We start from the raw sequence: 18,338 nt of genomic DNA, 5'->3' as shown, positions 1-18,338 counted from the left end.
TTAAGGACAGTGCTCCGTCTTATGAAACAGTGAAAAACTGGGTGTTCGACTTCAAACGTGGAAAAACGAGTGTGGAAGATGCACCAAGGAGCGGAAGGCCTTGCACTGGTGTAACAGGGACTGCAATTCACGATACGATTTTGCAGGGTCGTCGAACAACGTCGCAGCACATTAAAACCACGCTTGGAATTTGCCATTGGCGTGGTCATGACGTTGTTGTGGATATTTTGGGATTATGGAAAGTTTCATCTCGGTGGGTCCCGGAAGACTTGAAAGCAGATCAGAGACGGAAGCGTGTTTTGAAGAAATTTTCCGTCAATTTGAAGCGGATGAAGATGGCTTTTTTGCAAGGTATGTGACAAAGGACGAAACGTGGGTTCACCAGATTGATCCCGAGACAAAGTAACAGTCACAACAATAGAAACACCCTTCATCCCCTACCCCAAAAAAATTACAGGTGCAAAAGTGAGCCGGTAAGGTGGTGGCATAGGTCTTCTGGGATGCAAAAGAGGTAATTATGGTGAATTACTTGCAAAAGGGCATAACTATAGTGCACTGTACTACTGCACCCTCCTGCGCCGTTTGAGAGAAGAGATAAAGAAAAAGAAGGCGCCAAAAATTGGCTCGCGGAGTTCTTTTGCATCAGGACAACGCACCGGCGGACGAAGCCCTCACGACACTGGAGACTGTACATGGCTGCGTGTACGAATTGTTACGTCATCCGCCATATTCTCCATATTTGGCTCCATCAAACTTCTTTCTTTTCCCAAACCTAAAAAAGACCTCAAAGGATGACGATTTGATAATGATGCATTGATTGATGCTGTGAACACGTGGTTGGACACGAATTCGAGGACCTTTTATTTGAATGGTTTGCAGAAATTAACCTGAGCGTGCGCCAGTGTATTAATGTACACGGATGTTGTATTGAAAAATAAATTGGTATTATGGATTTTCTGTCACTCTTTATTTGTTAGGCCAGAAACTTTTCGACCCTCCCTCGTACCCTGTAACATACACTATTTGATCAAAAGTATCCGGACACCTGGTTGAAAATGACTTACAAGTTCGTGGCGCCCTCCATCGGTAATGCTGAAATTCAGTATGGTGTTGGCCCACCCGTGGCCTTGATGACAGCTTCCACTCTCGCAGGCATACGTTCAACCAAGTGCTGGAAGGTTTCTTGGAGAATGGCAGCCCATTCTTCACGGAGTGCTGCACTGTGGCGAGGTATCGATGTCGGTCGGTGAGGCCTGGCACGAAGTCGGCGTTACGAAACATTCCAAAGGTGATCTATGGGATTCATGTCAGGACTCTGTGCAGGCTAGTCCATTACAGGGATGTTATTGTCGTGTAACCACTCCGCCACAGGTCGTGCATTATGTACAGATGCTCGATCTTGTTGACAAATGCAATCGCCATCCCCGAACTGCAGTTCGACAGTGGAAAGCAATAAGGTGCTTCAAACATCAATGTAGGTCTATGCCGTGATAGTGCCACACGAAACAACAAGGGGTGCAAGCCCCCTCCATGAAAAACACGACCACACCACACCATAACACCACTGTCTCCGAATTTTACTGTTGGCACTACACACGCTGGCAGATAACGTTCACCGGGCATTCGCCACACCCACACCCTGCCATCGGATTGCCACATTGTGTACCGTGATTTGTCACTCGACACAACGTTTTTCGGTTGTTCAGGCGTCCAATGTTTACTCTCCTTACACCAAGCGAGGCGTCGTTTGGCATTTACTAGCGTGATGTGTGGCTTATGAGCAGCTGTTCCACCATGAAATCCTAGTTTTCTCACCTCCCACCTAACTATCATAGTACTTGCAGTGGATTCTGAAGCAGTTTGGGATTGCTGTGTGATGTTCTCGATAGATGGCTACCTATTAGACCTTACGACCCTCTTCAACTGTTGGCGGTCTCTGTCAGTCAACAGACGAGGTCCGTCTTTACGCTTTTGTGCTGTACGTGTCCCTTCACGTTTCCACTTCACTCTCACATCGGAAACAGTGGACCGAGGGGTGTTTAGGAGTGTGGAAATCTCGCGTAGAGACGTATGACACAAGTGATACCCAATCACCAGACTACGTTCGAAGTTCGTGAATTCCGCGGATTGCCCCATTCTGCTCTCTCTCGATGTGTAATGTCTATTGAGGTCGCTTATATGGAGTGCCTGGCAGTAGGTGGCAACCGAATGCACCTAATATGGAAAACGTCGTTTTTGGTGGTGTCCGGATGCTTTTGATCACATAGTGTAGCTCTATAAAACTTGGAGCATACATAGAAAGTATTGCTACACTGTAGTGCAGAAGGTAAAGGAAGGAAATATGCAGTGTGACGAGGGGAGATAACACTTTTATTGAAAGACCATATTTACACTGAACCAACCGCAGTTCACAGTCGTCCTCTGGAAATTAGAAAAGCCGGTATATGATAGTAAGTACGGTGTGTAATCACCTCGGATGGCACTGCCCGCTCTGCGACGTGCTCCCATGCTGGCTATAAACATGATAATTTCTTTTGGTAGGGCATTTCATATATCCACTAGCGCTGTTGACAACTGAGGGATGAGTCTTTGCCGCATGTGAAGGTGTACTGCAATACGTCCCTCCAACGCATCCCACACGCCATCGATTGAATTTAAGTCGGGTGAACGGGAATTCCAGTCCAATCTCCCAATACCCTCTCATTTGAACATATCCTGCGGCTGTGCTGTTCGATGCAGTCATGTATTGTCATCCACAAAGACGAAATCAAGGCCGAACGCACTAGTGAAAAGACACACATGAGGGAGGTGTACAGTGCCACGATAACACAGACTGGTGAATGTTCAAAGGTTTGGAGGTAAGTACAGCCACGCAGCATAATACCTCGCCACACCATAACACCTAGACCACCAAAACGATCATGTTCGACAATGTTCCTGGGTGCATTACGTGTTCCAATCTCTCGCCTTGTGAGGGTACGTCCACACACATGTAGCACAGGATAGTTTCCGTGGTCCACGTGTTACGGGGTGGGGAGATATGATGTTGACTCGGCGCACTGACGTCCGAATCTTTGAACACGGCACACTCACCAGTCAACGTTATTCTGACCCTTTATTCCCTCCGCAAGTGCGTCTTTCTGGGGCGTATTCGTCCCTGGTTTCATTTTTATTGTGATGGCATTGAACAGCACAGGTGGAGGAACTCTTGGAACGAGAGGACATTCAAAATGTTCAAATGTGTGTGAAATCTTATGGGACTTAACTGCTAAGGTCATCAGTCCCTAAGCTTACAAACTACTTAACCTAAATTATCCTAAGGACAAACACACATAACCATGCCCGAGGGAGAACTCGAACCTCCGCCGGGACCAGCCGCACAGTCCATGACTGCCAAGCGCCTCGGACCGCTCGGCTAATCCCGCGCGGCGGACATTAAAAAAAAAAGAAAAAAAATAAATTTCAAATGTGTGTGAAATCTTATGGGACTTAACCGCTAAGGTCATCAGTCCCTAAGCTTAAACACTACATAACCTAAATTATCCTAAGGACAAATACACACACCCATGCCCGAGGGAGGACTCGAACCTCCGCCGGCATCAGCCGCACAGTCCATGACTGCAGCGCCTTAGACCGCTCGGCTAAGAGGACATTCGGCGAATGGACTGGCCTGCCCCTTTTCCTGAGTTAAATCCCATCGTGGGCGTGCAGGATGCTTCGGTGAGACATATTACACCACTTTCACTATCCGGCAGTTGTCAACCAAGCTGGCGGAGGAATTGAAGACCCTACTGAAAGAATTCCTTGCCAGCCTTTTGAACAGCACGGGAATACGTTACAAGAGCATGCACTGTCGTCAGTGGTGGTCACACACACCTCTGTAATGTCCAGGGGACGATCGTGATTCACAGCTACTTCAGTGTAATTATTGTCTTTGAAAAAAAGTGTCATTTCTGATCGTCTTATTGCGTACTTGTTTCCATTACCTCCAGCACCATTGTGCAGCAGTTCTTTCTATGTACGGTTCATGTTTCATCGAACTGTGTTCCTCGGCATTGATAGATCATGGGAAAGGCATATTTTGCCCTTACGTGTGGTGCACCAGTGTATAATTTCATAGTTTAACGTCGATGTTAAAAATATCATTGTTTCGGGGTCGGTTATTATCGGCCATCGTGTTAAGGCGTCGATTATGAAATGAAAACCAGCTACGGTGATTTGCAAATGTGCGCAGCACTAGTGGTATGCGGCGCGAGGAAGGCGAGGGGTGCGCCCGCTGACCTGTATCCTCTTCTCGAGGTGGCCGAGGCGGTCGAGGGCGAGCGCGGCCTGCTCGGCGACGGGCCTGGCGCGCTCGAGCGCGTCTCGCAGCCCCCTGGCGCAGAGCTGGGCGGCGCGCGCGGCCGCCTCCAGCGAGTGTCCGCGGTGGGCGGCGCCGGGCGCCTGCGCGCAGTCGCGGCACACGGGCCGCGCGCACGTCGCGCAGAACAGCCGCAGCTCCTGGCCCGGGTGCAGCGCGCACGTGGCCGGCGCGGGGCGGCGCGCCCCGGCGCTGGCAGCGGCAGCGGCAGAGGCGGCGGGGCGCGGGCGGCGCGCCTCGCCCAGCGAGAGCAGCGCGTGGGCTGACGTGGCCCGCTGGCGGCCGTGCGCCTCCGCGCAGAAGGCGCACAGCCACGACATGCAGTCCGCGCACCGGCTGCTCGCCTGCGGCACACCGCGCAATGCTCACTCGCAACTTATCAAAAGAGACACGAGCTCTACTTAACACACAGGGTTTCGGAATATTTATTAACGACAAAATCTAGAACGTAACTTAATTTTATACACACTGAAGCGCCAGGGAAACGTACAGGCATGCGTATTCAAATACAGAGCTACGTGAACAGGCGGAATTCGGCGCTGCGGTCGGCAACACCTATATAAGACAACAAGTGTCTGGTGCAGTTGTTACATCGATTAGTGCTGCTACAATGGCAGGTTATCAAGATTTAAGTGAGTTTAAAAAAAAAAATGGTTCAAATAGCTCTGAGCACTATGGAACTTAACTGCTGTGGTCATCAGTCCCCTAGAACTTAGAACTACTTAAACCTAACTAACCTAAGGGCATCACACACATCCATGCACGAGGCAGGATTCGAACCTGCGACCGTAGTGATCGCGCGGTTCCAGACTGTAGCACCTAGAACCGCTCGGCCACTCCGGCCGGCTAAGTGAGTTTGAACGCGGTGTTATAGTCGGCACTCGAGCGATGGGACACAGCATCTCCGAGGTAGCGATGAAGTGGGGATTTTCACGTACGACGATTTCACGAGTGTAGTGTGAATATCAGGAATCCGGTAAAGCATCAAATCACCGACATCGCTTTGACTAGAAAAAGATCCAGCAAGAACGGCAGAAGACAGTCGTTCAACGTGACAGAAATGCAACCTTTCCACAAATTGCTGCAGATTTCATTGCTGGGCTGAGTGTCAGCGAGCGAACCATTCAACGAAACGTAATCGGTATGGGCTTTCGGAGCAAAAGGCCCATTCGTGTACTCTTGATGACTGCACGACACAAAGCTTTACGCCTCGCCTGAGCCCATCAGCACTTACACTCGACTGTTGATGGCTGGAAACATGTTGCCTGGTCGGACGAGTCTCGTTTCAAATTCTATTGAGCGGATGGATGTGTATGGGTATGGAGACAGCCTCATGAATCCTTGGACTCTGCATGTCAGCAGGGCACTGCTCAGGATGCTGCAGGCTCTGTAATGGCGAGGGGCGTGTGCAGTTGGAGGGATATGGGACGCCTGATACGTCTAAATACGACTCTGACAGATGACACGTGCGTAAGCATCCTGTCTGATCACCTGCATCCACTCATGTCCATTGTGCATTCCGACAGACTTGGACAATTCCAGCAGGACAATGCGACATCCCACACGTCCAGAATTCCTACAGAGTGGCTCTAGTGACCAACTCACTGCCACTTTTCTGCAACTTAACAGACCCACATTTCATACGAACAAAGGACTATCGGACTCTGGAACTGAGGATGCTCTCACAAAGTGAACAATAAGATCACTGAAAAGATCGTTTAATTCTGGATGAAGTTTATGTATAAGTGGGGCCTCTTGTTGGAAGAATGCATTTAAGGAGTTGCCAGGTGGAAGAACAGAGAGAGAAACAAAAGGTAAAGCTTAGTACATGGATTTTAAAGCTGTGCCTTAACTTGTAGAAATTTTGAAGTGGCCTCATCAGGATATGATTCACAGAAGAATATTTTTAAAGGGTTCCACTGTTCTAAGACTCTTAATCCACGCTGTAGCAGAGGCAACCATCCAGTAGAAACATACATCAATATTTTATGTGACTTTTCACCAAAGATTTGCTGAGATACCTCAAAAGCATTTTGCCTCTTTAAACTCTTTAATACGTAACAAGAAATGTCAATTAAAAGACAAGATCATTACAGCTCTTTTCAGCAGCTAAGTGCACAATATGACAAGCATAACCCTGCACGTGAATATTAGTATTTTTGTTCTTTACAAATAAAGGAACGTACACCTTTGTAAACAACAGTCATAGTACTTGCATTGTCACATGTGAAACGTATAGTGTTATCTTACAAAATCTCGTTCTTCTTTAGTTCATTATCCAAAACACTGAATATTCCTTTATCTGTATTGTTGTTGGATTCTCGAATTGAGAGAATTGCTGTTGAAATCTGCATAGTTTCGGCGTCGAAAAGCGACACAACTACTGGGTAGGGCCTTTTTTTTTCATTCATATCATTACTGCCGTCTGTTTCCAGGGCAAAGGGCTGGGATTTCATTTACTTTGTTACCTTTCCCTCAATTGCAGAAGCCACACTTTCAATTAGCGCTCCGGCTTTTGTTCCTGCACAACCGTATTTGGAGGCTATTTCCGAATGAGGAAACATTTTCTTGAACAAACGTCCTGCATGCTAAAGGCAAATTGTGCTGAAGAACGAATATCGTAAATAACGTCTCTGCGTTTCTTACCAAACTTTCATTTAGTAAAAACTGTGGAATTCTTGTTCATGTCCCTCAGATTCATGGTATCTGAATGAATTTTGCTAGCCACGTGCTTGCGGCAATCGTCTCTTCCACCTAGCGCAACTGAAAAACACCGGCTACACCCTCTACACAAAACGGACGAGTCAGATTTGGAGGAGCGCAGTAAACAGGGCCATATACATTTTGCTGCACCTGAAATCGCTTCATTATTTATTTCAGTATCTTTCCAGCATATTTCCTCGACATACGCTTAGCATGCGCTAGAAGAGCATTCTATGTTAATTTGCTTACGATAAATGCAATAAACGCTTGTTAATACGTCACGCACATGCATATTATTTGCTAAACGTAGCTTGACTCCAATTTGTAGTCGCAACAAAACTTTAAAGACACCATCGCGGGAGCTCTCCAGGAAGAGCCAATATCTGAATAGGAAAGAGAAAAATTACGCAAGATATAAATGGTTCAAATGGCTCTGAGCACTATGGGACTTAACACTTATGGTCATCAGTCCCATAGAACTTAGAACTACTTAAACCTAACTAACCTAAGGACATCACACAACACCCAGTCATCACGAGGCAGAGAAAATCCCTGACCTCGCCGGGAATCGAACCCGGGAACCCTGGCGTGAGAAGCGAGAAAGCTAACGCACGACCACGAGCTGCGGACGCGGAAGATATACATAACGATGAGTGAAGCCATATACCATACATGGTATTTGGTGTAATCAAAATTCTACGAGGCACACAAAAGGGCAAGTATACCAACTGTTTACGAAAAATGTGAAAAGAAATATTGTTGAGAATTCAAGTTGTAAAGAAGCTCTTCACACGCTTACACTTACAAATCAACAAAAAATAGATAAAATCGTAATTTTTGCCATATCGTTCGTAAAGTCGTAATTACTGGAGGAAATTTGAAATTATTACGATTGATTCGTAGTAGTTGGCATCTCTGCCTCTCGTTAGTGAAACGTTGTTAGCAAACAGGAAAATAGTGTTTATGGCTTATCAGCTTATGATTAGAATACTAGTACAGAATCTGAATATGCAATAACAATAAATAAGGCTCAAGATCAGAGAGAAGGGGGAAGAGGAGATGGACAGATGGGTGAGAGGAAATGGAGATAGAAAGCGGAAAGGAAGAGGTGGATAGAGAGGGGCTGCAGGAGAAGATAGAGAGAGAGAGAGGAGAAGGAGAAGATGGACATAGAAAGGTAGGAGAAAGTGACGGACAGAGAGAGTGGGAGAGAGAGGTGTCAGGAGGAGATCGAGAGAGAGGAGGGTGGAGAAGATCGACAGAGAAAGGGGGCCGGTGATGATGCACAGAGAGAGGGAAAGAGAGACAGGGGCAGGAGGAAATGGAGAGAGATGGGACGTGATGAACAGAGAGGGGGAGAAGGAGGAGATGTACGAAGATAGGGGGAGGAAGACGTGGACAGACAGGGGAGAAAAGGAGATTGGGACGTTTGTCCAATTCCCGTACATATTAGAAACGTGTGCTTCTACCTTTCTTTCTTTTCCATTTAACCTGACTGAGCCACAGTAACACGTGATTGAGACCAGCTGGTAAATCAATAAAAAAATTTAAAAAACATTTGTGTAACGACAAAATCGACTCTTTCCCATGGGTGGTTCTACACAGTGCTGCTGAGCAACGTCAGTACGTGGTGGAACGCACCAGTTTTCGGATGCAGGCTTGAATCCGTCGCAGCATACTATCGATGAGATTATCAAGCCAGCACTGGTTCAAATTGTCCACAATGACGATTCTGCGTAAGTCGTATAGAGTAAGTGGTCGTTGTCGACGTCCAAAAAGAGCTCCTTCAGTCGATTCCACGCATGCTCGAATGGCTCCATGGCGGGGGAACAGACAGGCCACTCCATTTTGGTGATTCTATCGTGCTGAAGGAACGTGTTCGCGAGAGCAGCACGATGATCACGCGAGTCATCATCCACAAAGATGAAATTGTAACCAAAATGATGGCGAAACTGTCCCATTATTGGTTGTTGAAACTCGGCCCTGTACCATTCAGCAGTGACTTGTCTTTGAGAACTACGAGGGGTGTACGGTGGCTCGACGTAATGCCACCGCAAAACATCACTCCATCACCAACCTGTCGCACATATGGGACAAAATATTCAAAATATTGGAGGTGCCCGATATTACCGGGTTGTCTCCAAACACGTTTTCTGCGATTATCAGGGCGAAAACAGATCCGAGTTTCTTCCGTAAACGATATCTGACGGCAATTCTGAGGCGTCCGTTTTGCTACGATTGCTTACTCATCTGTAATGGACTCCATGGTGCTGTGGTGTACGATGTGGAGCTTACCATGGTCGTCGGGAATGGGGCTTCACATCATGCAATCGTCTCCTAACAGTTTGATGAGATATATGAGGTCCGGTAGCTGCTTCGAACACCGAATTCAGTTCTGGAGCTCTTACACCAAGGTGCTTTGATTAAAAAATCTTAGATATCGATCATCTTGTGCACCTGTCGAGCTTTGACTGCCTGTGCGGTGTAAGTCCTCAACACTACCTGTCAGTTGGAACCGATTCCATGACGGCGCCACATAACGTTGATTTTGGTGCAAGCGTCGAGCAACTCCCCTGTTTTACAAGCGTTCCCTTATGTAGCTGACACTGTAGAAAGCCTTCGACATCGCATTGTTGAAGCTGTGAATTGGATAACGAGAGACCAACTGCTTCGTGTGTGGCAGGAAATGAGCGACGGTTTTGATATTTGGCGTGTAATATACGGTGCTCACATTGAGAGCATAAAAATGTGAACTTCTCAGGAACGTTGGAATTTGGAACTGTGTTCTATCTTTTGTAGTTTGAAAGCAATAAATGTTTGAAACCTACTTGTTACTTCGTTTTGAATGGTTCTCTATATATATCATGATCAAAGGCAAGAGTTTCCTGTTATTATTGATAAATGCAAAAGTTGTTTACAAATAACAGATATATGTTTTCTACAAGTTCGACGAAGTGTTGAAGCGATATTTGATATGATCTTGCTATGAATGCTGTTTACTTTCAAGTAACAGACAGGAGGGCAAGCATTTGGAAATCAGTGTTCTGTACGTTACCCAGCCCTTTATACAGGGTGTTACAAAAAGGTACGACCAAACTTTCAGGAAACATTCCTCACACACAAATAAAGAAAAGATGTTATGTGGACATGTGTCCGGAAACGCTTAATTTCCATGTTAGAGCTCATTTTAGTTTCGTCAGTATGTACTGTACTTCCTCGATTCACCGCCAGTTGGTCCAGTTGAAGGAAGGTAATGTTGACTTCGGTGTTTGTGTCGACATGCGACTCATTGCTCTACAGTACTAGCATCAAGCACATCAGTACGTAGCATCAACGGATTAGTGTTCATCACGAACGTGGTTTTGCAGTCAGAGCAATGTTTACAAATGCGGAGTTGGCAGATGCCCATTTGATGTATGGATTAGCACGGGGCAATAGCCGTGGCGCGGTACATTTGTATCGAGACATATTTCCAGAACGAAGGTGTCCCGACAGGAAGACGTTCGAAGCAATTAATCGGCGTCTTAGGGAGCACGGAACATTCCAGCCTATGACTCGCGACTGGGGAAGATCTAGAACGACGAGGACACCTGCAATGGACGAGGCAATTCTTCGTGCAGTTGACGATAACCCTAATGTCAGGATCAGAGAAGTTGCTGCTGTACAAGGTAACGTTGAGCACGTCACTGTATGGAGAGTGCTACGGGAGAACCAGTTGTTTCCGTACCATGTACAGCGTGTGCAGGCACTATAGGCAGCTGATTGGCCTGCACGGGTACACTTCTGCGAATGGTTCATCCAACAATGTGTCAATCCTAATTTGAGTGCAAATGTTCTCTTTACGGATGAGGCTTCATTCCAACGTGATCAAATTGTAAATTTTCACAATCAACATGTGTGGGCTGACGAGAATCCGCACGCAATTGTGCAATCACGTCATCAACACAGATTTTGTGTGAACGTTTGGGCAGGCATTGTCGGTGATGTCTTGATTGGGCCCCACGTTCTTCCACCTACGCTCAATGGAGCACGTTATCATGATTCCATACGGGATACTCTACCTGTGCTGCTAGAACATGTGCCTTTACAAGTACGACACAACATGTGGTTCATGCACGATGGAGTTCCTGCACATTTCAGTCGAAATGTTCTTAAGCTTCTCAACAACAGATTCGGTGACCGATGGATTGGTAGAGGCAGACCAATTCCATGGCCTCCACGCTCTTCTGACCTAAACCCTCTTGACTCTCATTTATGGGGGCATTTGAAAGCTCTTGTCTACGCAACCCCGGTACCAAATGTAGAGACTCTTCGTGCTCGTATTGTGGACGGCTGTGATACAATATGCCATTCTCCAGAGCTGCATCAGCTCATCAGGGATTCCATGCGACGGAGGGTGGATGCATGTATCCTCGCTAACGGAGGACATTTTGAACATTTCCTGTAACAAAGTGTTTCAAGTCACACTGGTACGTTCTGTTGCTGTGTGTTTCCATTCCATGTTTAATGTGATTTGAAGAGAAGTAATAAAATGAGCTCTAACATGGAAAGTAAGCGTTTCCGGACACATGTCCACATAACATATTTTCTTTCTTTGTGTGTGAGAAATGTTTCCTGAAAGTTTGGCCGTACCTTTTTGTAGCACCCTGTATATCATCAGCTTAATTTCTATACATTTTACCACATTATGTTTTCAGGGGAATCTAGTGAGACACTGGTCGCAAACGTAAAGAGAATTATCGTTAAGAGGTAGCGCCCGATAGGTATGCAACACACCTAACGTACAGGTAATGCGAGTACGACCTTAACTGATCGAAGCTACTAGGAAAACTATCGAAGCCTACGCTTACTTACGATAGTCTACGGTAGGTTTACAGCTCTACCTGAACGTTGGTGGAGCAGAGGTCGCAGAGCGGCGCTACGGCGGGCTCTGCGTCGTCGTGCGTCGCGGCGGCGGCCGGGGGCGCAGCGGAGGCGGCGGCGACGGGGGCGGCGCGCAGGCGGCTCTGCAGCGGGAAGTCGGGCGGCAGCGCGCGCACCCCGCCGGCGGCCAGCGGCTGCGCGCAGCCGCACGTGGGGCACTGCAGCGAGCGCGCCTCCCCGCTCCCGGACCCAGACCCGGACCCCGACCCAGAGCCGGACCCGCTCGCGTCCTCACCGGAACCTCCCAGGAACACCGAGTCCACTGCTGCGACATGACGCACACTTACCACGCTGCAACTGCTCAGCTCGCAACACGCCGTTCAACTTCAAAAAGTACTCATCCTGTGACAATACTTACATGTAATAAGTAATTAAAGCCGACTGCACAGGGACCGCTCAATCGAATGTTGAACATTGAATGTACCGAATTTCTGACACCATAGTGTGGAAAAAGCACGTCGGGGAGTTGGTTGGTTGGTTGATTTGGGGGAGGAGACCAAACAGCGAGGTCATCGGTCTCATCGCAAAGGGAAGGATGGGGAAGGAAATAGGCCATGCTCTCTCAAGGGAACCATCCCGGAATTTGCCTGAAGTGATTTAGGGAAATCACGGAAAAGCTAGATCAGGACGGTCGGACGCGGGTGTGACTCATCGTACTTCCGAATGCGAGTCCGGTGTGCTAGATACTGTGTCTCCTCGCTCGATCGCTGGGGAGTTTTCTCGAATGTGCAGAGCAATACCTAGCACGTCAGAATTCAGAAGGTGCGTTTGAACGTGGACCAATTAGATGGAAGAACGCAACCAACGTCACATGCTTGGCATCCGGGGCCAACGAGAAATACTAGCCGTGTAATGAACTTGTGACGTCACACTAGTCATATTGTCCGTGAAGGGCCCACAGTAAATCAACATGTAATTGAGAAGTACCCACTAAAGTCCTTAACACTATGGTGTGGTATCGACAGCTTACATGATTTTAAACGCGCAGTCAACAATTATTAAACTCGTCTGAAATAGCTACTCGGCTCCCGTCAGGGACAGTTGCTGGTATTTGTAAAACCTGCTGTCTGTCACATGCTGTGTGACATACGCGCCGCGGCCTGTCTTTCTCGTGGGCCCCGCTTTCCATCTCTCTTCGGTACACACTAGGCGCCATATTGGCATTCAGTTGAAGTCCATAGGTAAATATGCCGTTTGTAAGCACCCACAAACTGAGGATTTCTCGAAAACCCGTCGTTCATTATCTGCTTTGTTGTAATATAATGACGGGAAACATATTTGTGGTTAAATAATTTTTCTAACTTGCGTATTACGACAATGTGACATTTGAAGGCAACGCCACACGGAGGATCCAACAAAAATGTATCGTTCTTGCCGCAATTTGCTGTGTTTAAATGTTACTTAACGACACATGTACGATAAAAGCTTTCAGGAGATGGTGAGAGGTCAAGTATGTGCGTAGTATATCACTCATGGTCGGTATAGCGCAGTGAGTGGGGTTACGTACTAGTGAGGTGTTGCGTGATGTATTGCTGGTTCGCGTCTCACTATTTCCAGAAATTTTTTTCCCGTGGCCTTCACGTTTTCTAATAGGACCTGATACTTTCTAATTAGTTTAATGAAAATATACTCTGTCATATTCGACGTTACGTACATATAAGCGCGCTGTTTCTGAGGAATGAGTTTGATCGATTGGCTTAATCTACAAGACAGCTTCTACTACTTGCAGTAAGATTTTTGCACTGTCTTGTTTCAAGTTTTTTGTTTCACATATTGTAAAGATTCAACTGCTGAATAGAAACAATAGAAAGAGTGACATTAGAATTTTACTAAAAAGTGGGAATAATTTTTGTTATATGGTGAACTATTGTAAATTTGTATCGCAATATTGTAATGGAACTTTTATAAGCCCATGTCCTTATTCACTGGATAAGGTCCTTTCCTTTTTGCCTTATAACATGTTCATGATTATGAAAGTTTTTATTTATGTATGCTGTTGACAGAACATGACTAGTGTAATGACAAGGGAGGAAATGTACGTTTTAACAGAGCTAATGTAAGAACTTGACATACCCATTTCGTAGTGTGATTTGCGTGCCTGATACTGCCGACAACTGCTGCTGGAGCGCGTTGCGATCGCATCTACCACAAATTCAGTAGCACGATGAACTCGGCGCGATCAACGCTGGCGTACAAAAGCGCGGTCCCTGTGCCGATGGCTTCAACGACCACTAGACTGTCAACAGTATTGTAATATTATCGAGCATCTATGGATAATAATGACGTTTCTCCAATACATTGTACCAGGTGGTTGTAATTAAAGTGCAGCTAATCACAGAGGTAAAGTGTGGTCTGTAATTATCGTATGACAAGGAAATTTTGTAGATATTCTAATGAGTTAATGTGAAACAGATTTACACAGCATAAAAATTAGTTCCAATTTTGTCTACTAGATGCTAATCTAGCTCTGTGAATGCAAGACAGACGTATGGAAATGTTTCCATATGTAATGGGTTAGGAATGGGAGCTACCTCCACTAACCTAAGCCTCTCCCCTCCCCACCCCCAGAAAACGGCAGGAAGTTCAAATTTTGGCAGAAAAAAGGTCACTTGGGGTATCTCCAGTAACCTAAGAAAATGGCAGGAAAAAAGGTCACTTGGGCTACCTCCACTAACCTGTCATCTGACCGCCACCTCTCCCTAGGAATTGGCAGGAAGGACTCAGCCAGTGCTGGGCCACTGGATAGGATGGATGTAAGTCTTTATTTTTCATGCAGGGTTTATTTAAAGAATTTGTGGCAGTAGCTCCATCCAATGTGTTCACCATGAGGTCTCGAGTCCAACTGATCTAGTACACAATACTACTACCAGAGGGCAGTCTGAGGAGGGGGGAAATGGCGGGAAAAGGACTCATCAAGTGTTATGCTGACATCACATGTCTCTGAAAATAGAGACAATTCACCCTTTGGACTCGCAGGTGTTCACCATTCCTGGCGTGATGCCTCTCTACCTGCGGTCCAGCAAAGACCTAATTGCCCAGTGACTCACCCTCACAGACACAGATAAAGGCTCTCAATGTTATACTGACATCACAGGTCACGCTATAGAAATCGGTTCCAATGTTTCCCAGAATAGCACAGGGTGCATTCTTCCTAGTGATCCTAACGGGACATGTGACTTGCGTCTAGCCGTCACGCGTTTACCTGCCAAGCTTGGCTGATGCATCACTGTGAAATGTTCACATAGCGACTCAGCATCACAGGTGCATCTAAAAGATTCTCAGAGTTTTACTGACATCACATGGATATGTAAATAAGAGCCAAGTCGACCTCTAGGAAATCGTAAAGTGTCCCAGAAATGGTTAACGGTCGCTTTTGTAGGAGCTTTCATGATGTCTCAGCTTATCCACAGGGAAATTTTTGTCCTAACAGAACCTGTTTATGAAGATACACCAGAATAACGCCGAATGCATTCCTCTTGATGGTCGTAATGTGGCACCCCATCTGTCATGTGTTACCCTACCTGGAAACCGTTAAGTCCTGCTTTCAACAGACATCTCCGAAACGCAAACGTTCGCACGTCCCAGGCGCAAAGGATGTCTTGTGAATGAATGGAGCATTATGATTGGCTCTAACTGAGTTTACCCACCAAATTGCTAATGCTGCTGGTGTGTAAGCACTGTCTCCTTTTTTTTCTTCTTTCTGCAGACAAGACCTTCAGTGGCAAAAACTATTTTGTACAGATCGCCACAATGCACTGGCAATTAAACCCTGCAAAAGTGGCTTATAGATCATCAAATACAAAAAGACTCAATCAATTACACTGTTTTGCCACTGAGGATGGAAGGTTGAATATTAGAGAGTGAAACCAATGTCCAACCCTGAAATATATCCCTTTGTACCATGTCAATGTAGTAAACATACAGTTCGTATCCTGCGCCGTATAAAATCGCCTCTTTTGCATCATGCATATAGCTATCGACCACCAGACACTCGTACATATACCGCGAAGACAGACAGCATAAGCACTAGATTTTTCCCAGAAGGTCGGGCGATCATCCACTGCTGCCGATGGTCACAAGTCTTGCCCTCCCAAGGCGTGACCAGCGTGAACTCATCGGACCAAAGTCACTCTCAGAACTGTTGTAGAAAGTCGGGCTCGTTTCCCCTCAGCACAAAGGCGATACTGTTTCTGGCCTCGACCTGCTTGCTTGCTTGCATTCTACACACTTCTCCAGATTCTGGGATTACAAGAACACATGCATTTTCACATGGTTTGCCAGAATATTATACCATATACGCGATACTTCTCGACATCAAGCACAATTACACTGTTTTGCCACTGAGGATGGAAGGTTGAACATTAGAGAGTGAAACCAATGTCCAACCCTGAAATATGTCCCTTTGTACCATGTCCATGAAGTAAACATACAGTTCGTATCCTGCGCCGTATAAAATCGCCCCTTTTGCATCATGCATATAGCTATCGACCACCAGACACTCGTACATATACCGCGAAGACAGACAGCATAAGCACTAGATTTTTCCCAGAAGGTCGGGCGATCATCCACTGCTGCCGATGGTCACAAGTCTTGCCCTCCCAAGGCGTGACCAGCGTGAACTCATCGGACCAAAGTCACTCTCAGAACTGTTGTAGAAAGTCGGGCTCGTTTCCCCTCAGCACAAAGGCGTTACTGTTTGTGGCCTTTGCTTGCGTTCTACACACTTCTCCAGATTCTGGGATTACAAGAACACATGTATTTTCACATGGTTTGCCAGAATATTATACCATTTACGCGATACTTCTCGATATCAAGCACACAGCAATATTGCTCGCACAGTATAATTCCGAAGACATAGACTGGAAATTATTTCTCTAGAAACCCTAAACTTTAGCGAGGTGTAGCGTGCTTTAAACCATCGAGTAACTAGAAACTTATCCCATCTGTGAAGACCTTTACACGAAAACTCGAAAAAAATAGAGGAAACTATTATTTCCACCGATTTCAGTGATGTAACAGATTCCAAATCATTCTTATAATTTACAAAGTCAACTAAAGTGTTACTTATGTCTAGAGAACCAGCAAATGTGCCTTCCACCTGTCTTTTACCTGCTATGTGTACACACCACAATCGATGCCCCCTCAACTAAATAAGGGCGCTAAGTTTGTACAAGCAGTCAACTGAAGAATTTACATGGGAGGGCATAATGGTCCAGCGTAAACACACATTTATATTGAATCTTCTCAAATGCGATCACAAAAGCTATCCAACATATACTAAGTATTAGTTCGCTATTCGGTCGTCTAGAGGACGACACGGTTAAGTCAGCTACATTCCTCCACACCAACAGGCCTTTCCATTCGGACAGCTCCTACCGTTAGCCGAAAACGTGAATCATCCCCACCACAGGCGACTGGCGCACACAGAATAATCCTAGGAAACTGGCCACATCGATAGTGAGCGGTCCAAATATCTCACGAAATAAGCATCAAACGAAAAAACTACAAACAACGAAACTCATCTAGCTTGAAGGGGGGGAAACAGGATGCCGCTATTGTTGGCCCAATAGATGGTGCTGCCATAGGTCAAACGGATATCAACTGCATTTTTTTAATAGGAATCCCCATTTTTATTACATATTCGTGTAGTATGTAAAGAAATATGAATGTTTTAGTTAGACCAATTTTTTCTCTTTGTGATAGATGGCGCTGTAATAGTCACAATTGTATAAGTACGAGGTATCACATAACATTCCGCCAGTGCTTCGTGATACATTACCCGTGTTAAAATGGACAGTTCACCAATTGCGAAACCGGCAGGAGTGGCCGTGCGGTTCTAGGCGCTACAGTCTGGAACCGAAGGACCGCTACGCTCGCAGGTTCGAATCCTGCCTCGGGCATGGATGTGTGTGATGTCCTTAGGTTAGTTAGGTTTAATTAGTTCTAAGTTCTAGGCGACTGATGGCCCCAGATGTTAAGTCGCATAGTGCCCATAGCCATTTGTGAACCAATTGCGAAAAAGGTCGATATCATCGTGTTGATGTATGGCTATTGTGATGAAAATGCCCAACGGGCGTGTGGTATGTATGCTACTCGGTGTCCTGGACGACATCATCCAAGTGTCCGGACTGTTCGTCAGATAGTTACGTTATTTAAGGAAACAGGAAGTGTGCAGCCACATGTGAAACGTCAACCACGACCTGTAACAAATGATGATACCCATGTAGGTGTTTTAGCTGCTGTTGCGGCTAATCCGCACATCAGTAGCAGACAAATCGGGAATCTCAAAAACGTCGGTGTTGAGAATGCTACATCAACATCGATTGCACCAGTACCATATTTCTGTGCACCA

The 18,338-nt window shown here is 46.2% G+C and overlaps 1 protein-coding gene across 1 annotated transcript in view; it reads right to left on the bottom strand.

Annotated features, from left to right (window-relative positions):
- Positions 1–18,338, bottom strand: part of LOC126481978 (tripartite motif-containing protein 45) — a 165,869-nt gene that overhangs the window by 52,276 nt on the left and 95,255 nt on the right. The window contains exons 3-5 of the mRNA XM_050105942.1: positions 12,112–12,251; positions 11,947–12,027; positions 4,282–4,704 (exon numbers count right to left, since the gene is read on the bottom strand). Coding sequence (XP_049961899.1) covers positions 4,282–4,704; positions 11,947–12,027; positions 12,112–12,251 — 644 coding nt within the window. The remainder of the gene's footprint in view (positions 1–4,281; positions 4,705–11,946; positions 12,028–12,111; positions 12,252–18,338) is intronic.

This window comes from Schistocerca serialis, chromosome 5, assembly GCF_023864345.2.
Source record: "Schistocerca serialis cubense isolate TAMUIC-IGC-003099 chromosome 5, iqSchSeri2.2, whole genome shotgun sequence".
NCBI classification, from domain to species: domain Eukaryota; kingdom Metazoa; phylum Arthropoda; class Insecta; order Orthoptera; family Acrididae; genus Schistocerca; species Schistocerca serialis.
The sequence above is the reverse complement of the archived record's forward strand: the minus strand, read 5'-3'. Positions and strand labels throughout refer to the sequence as shown.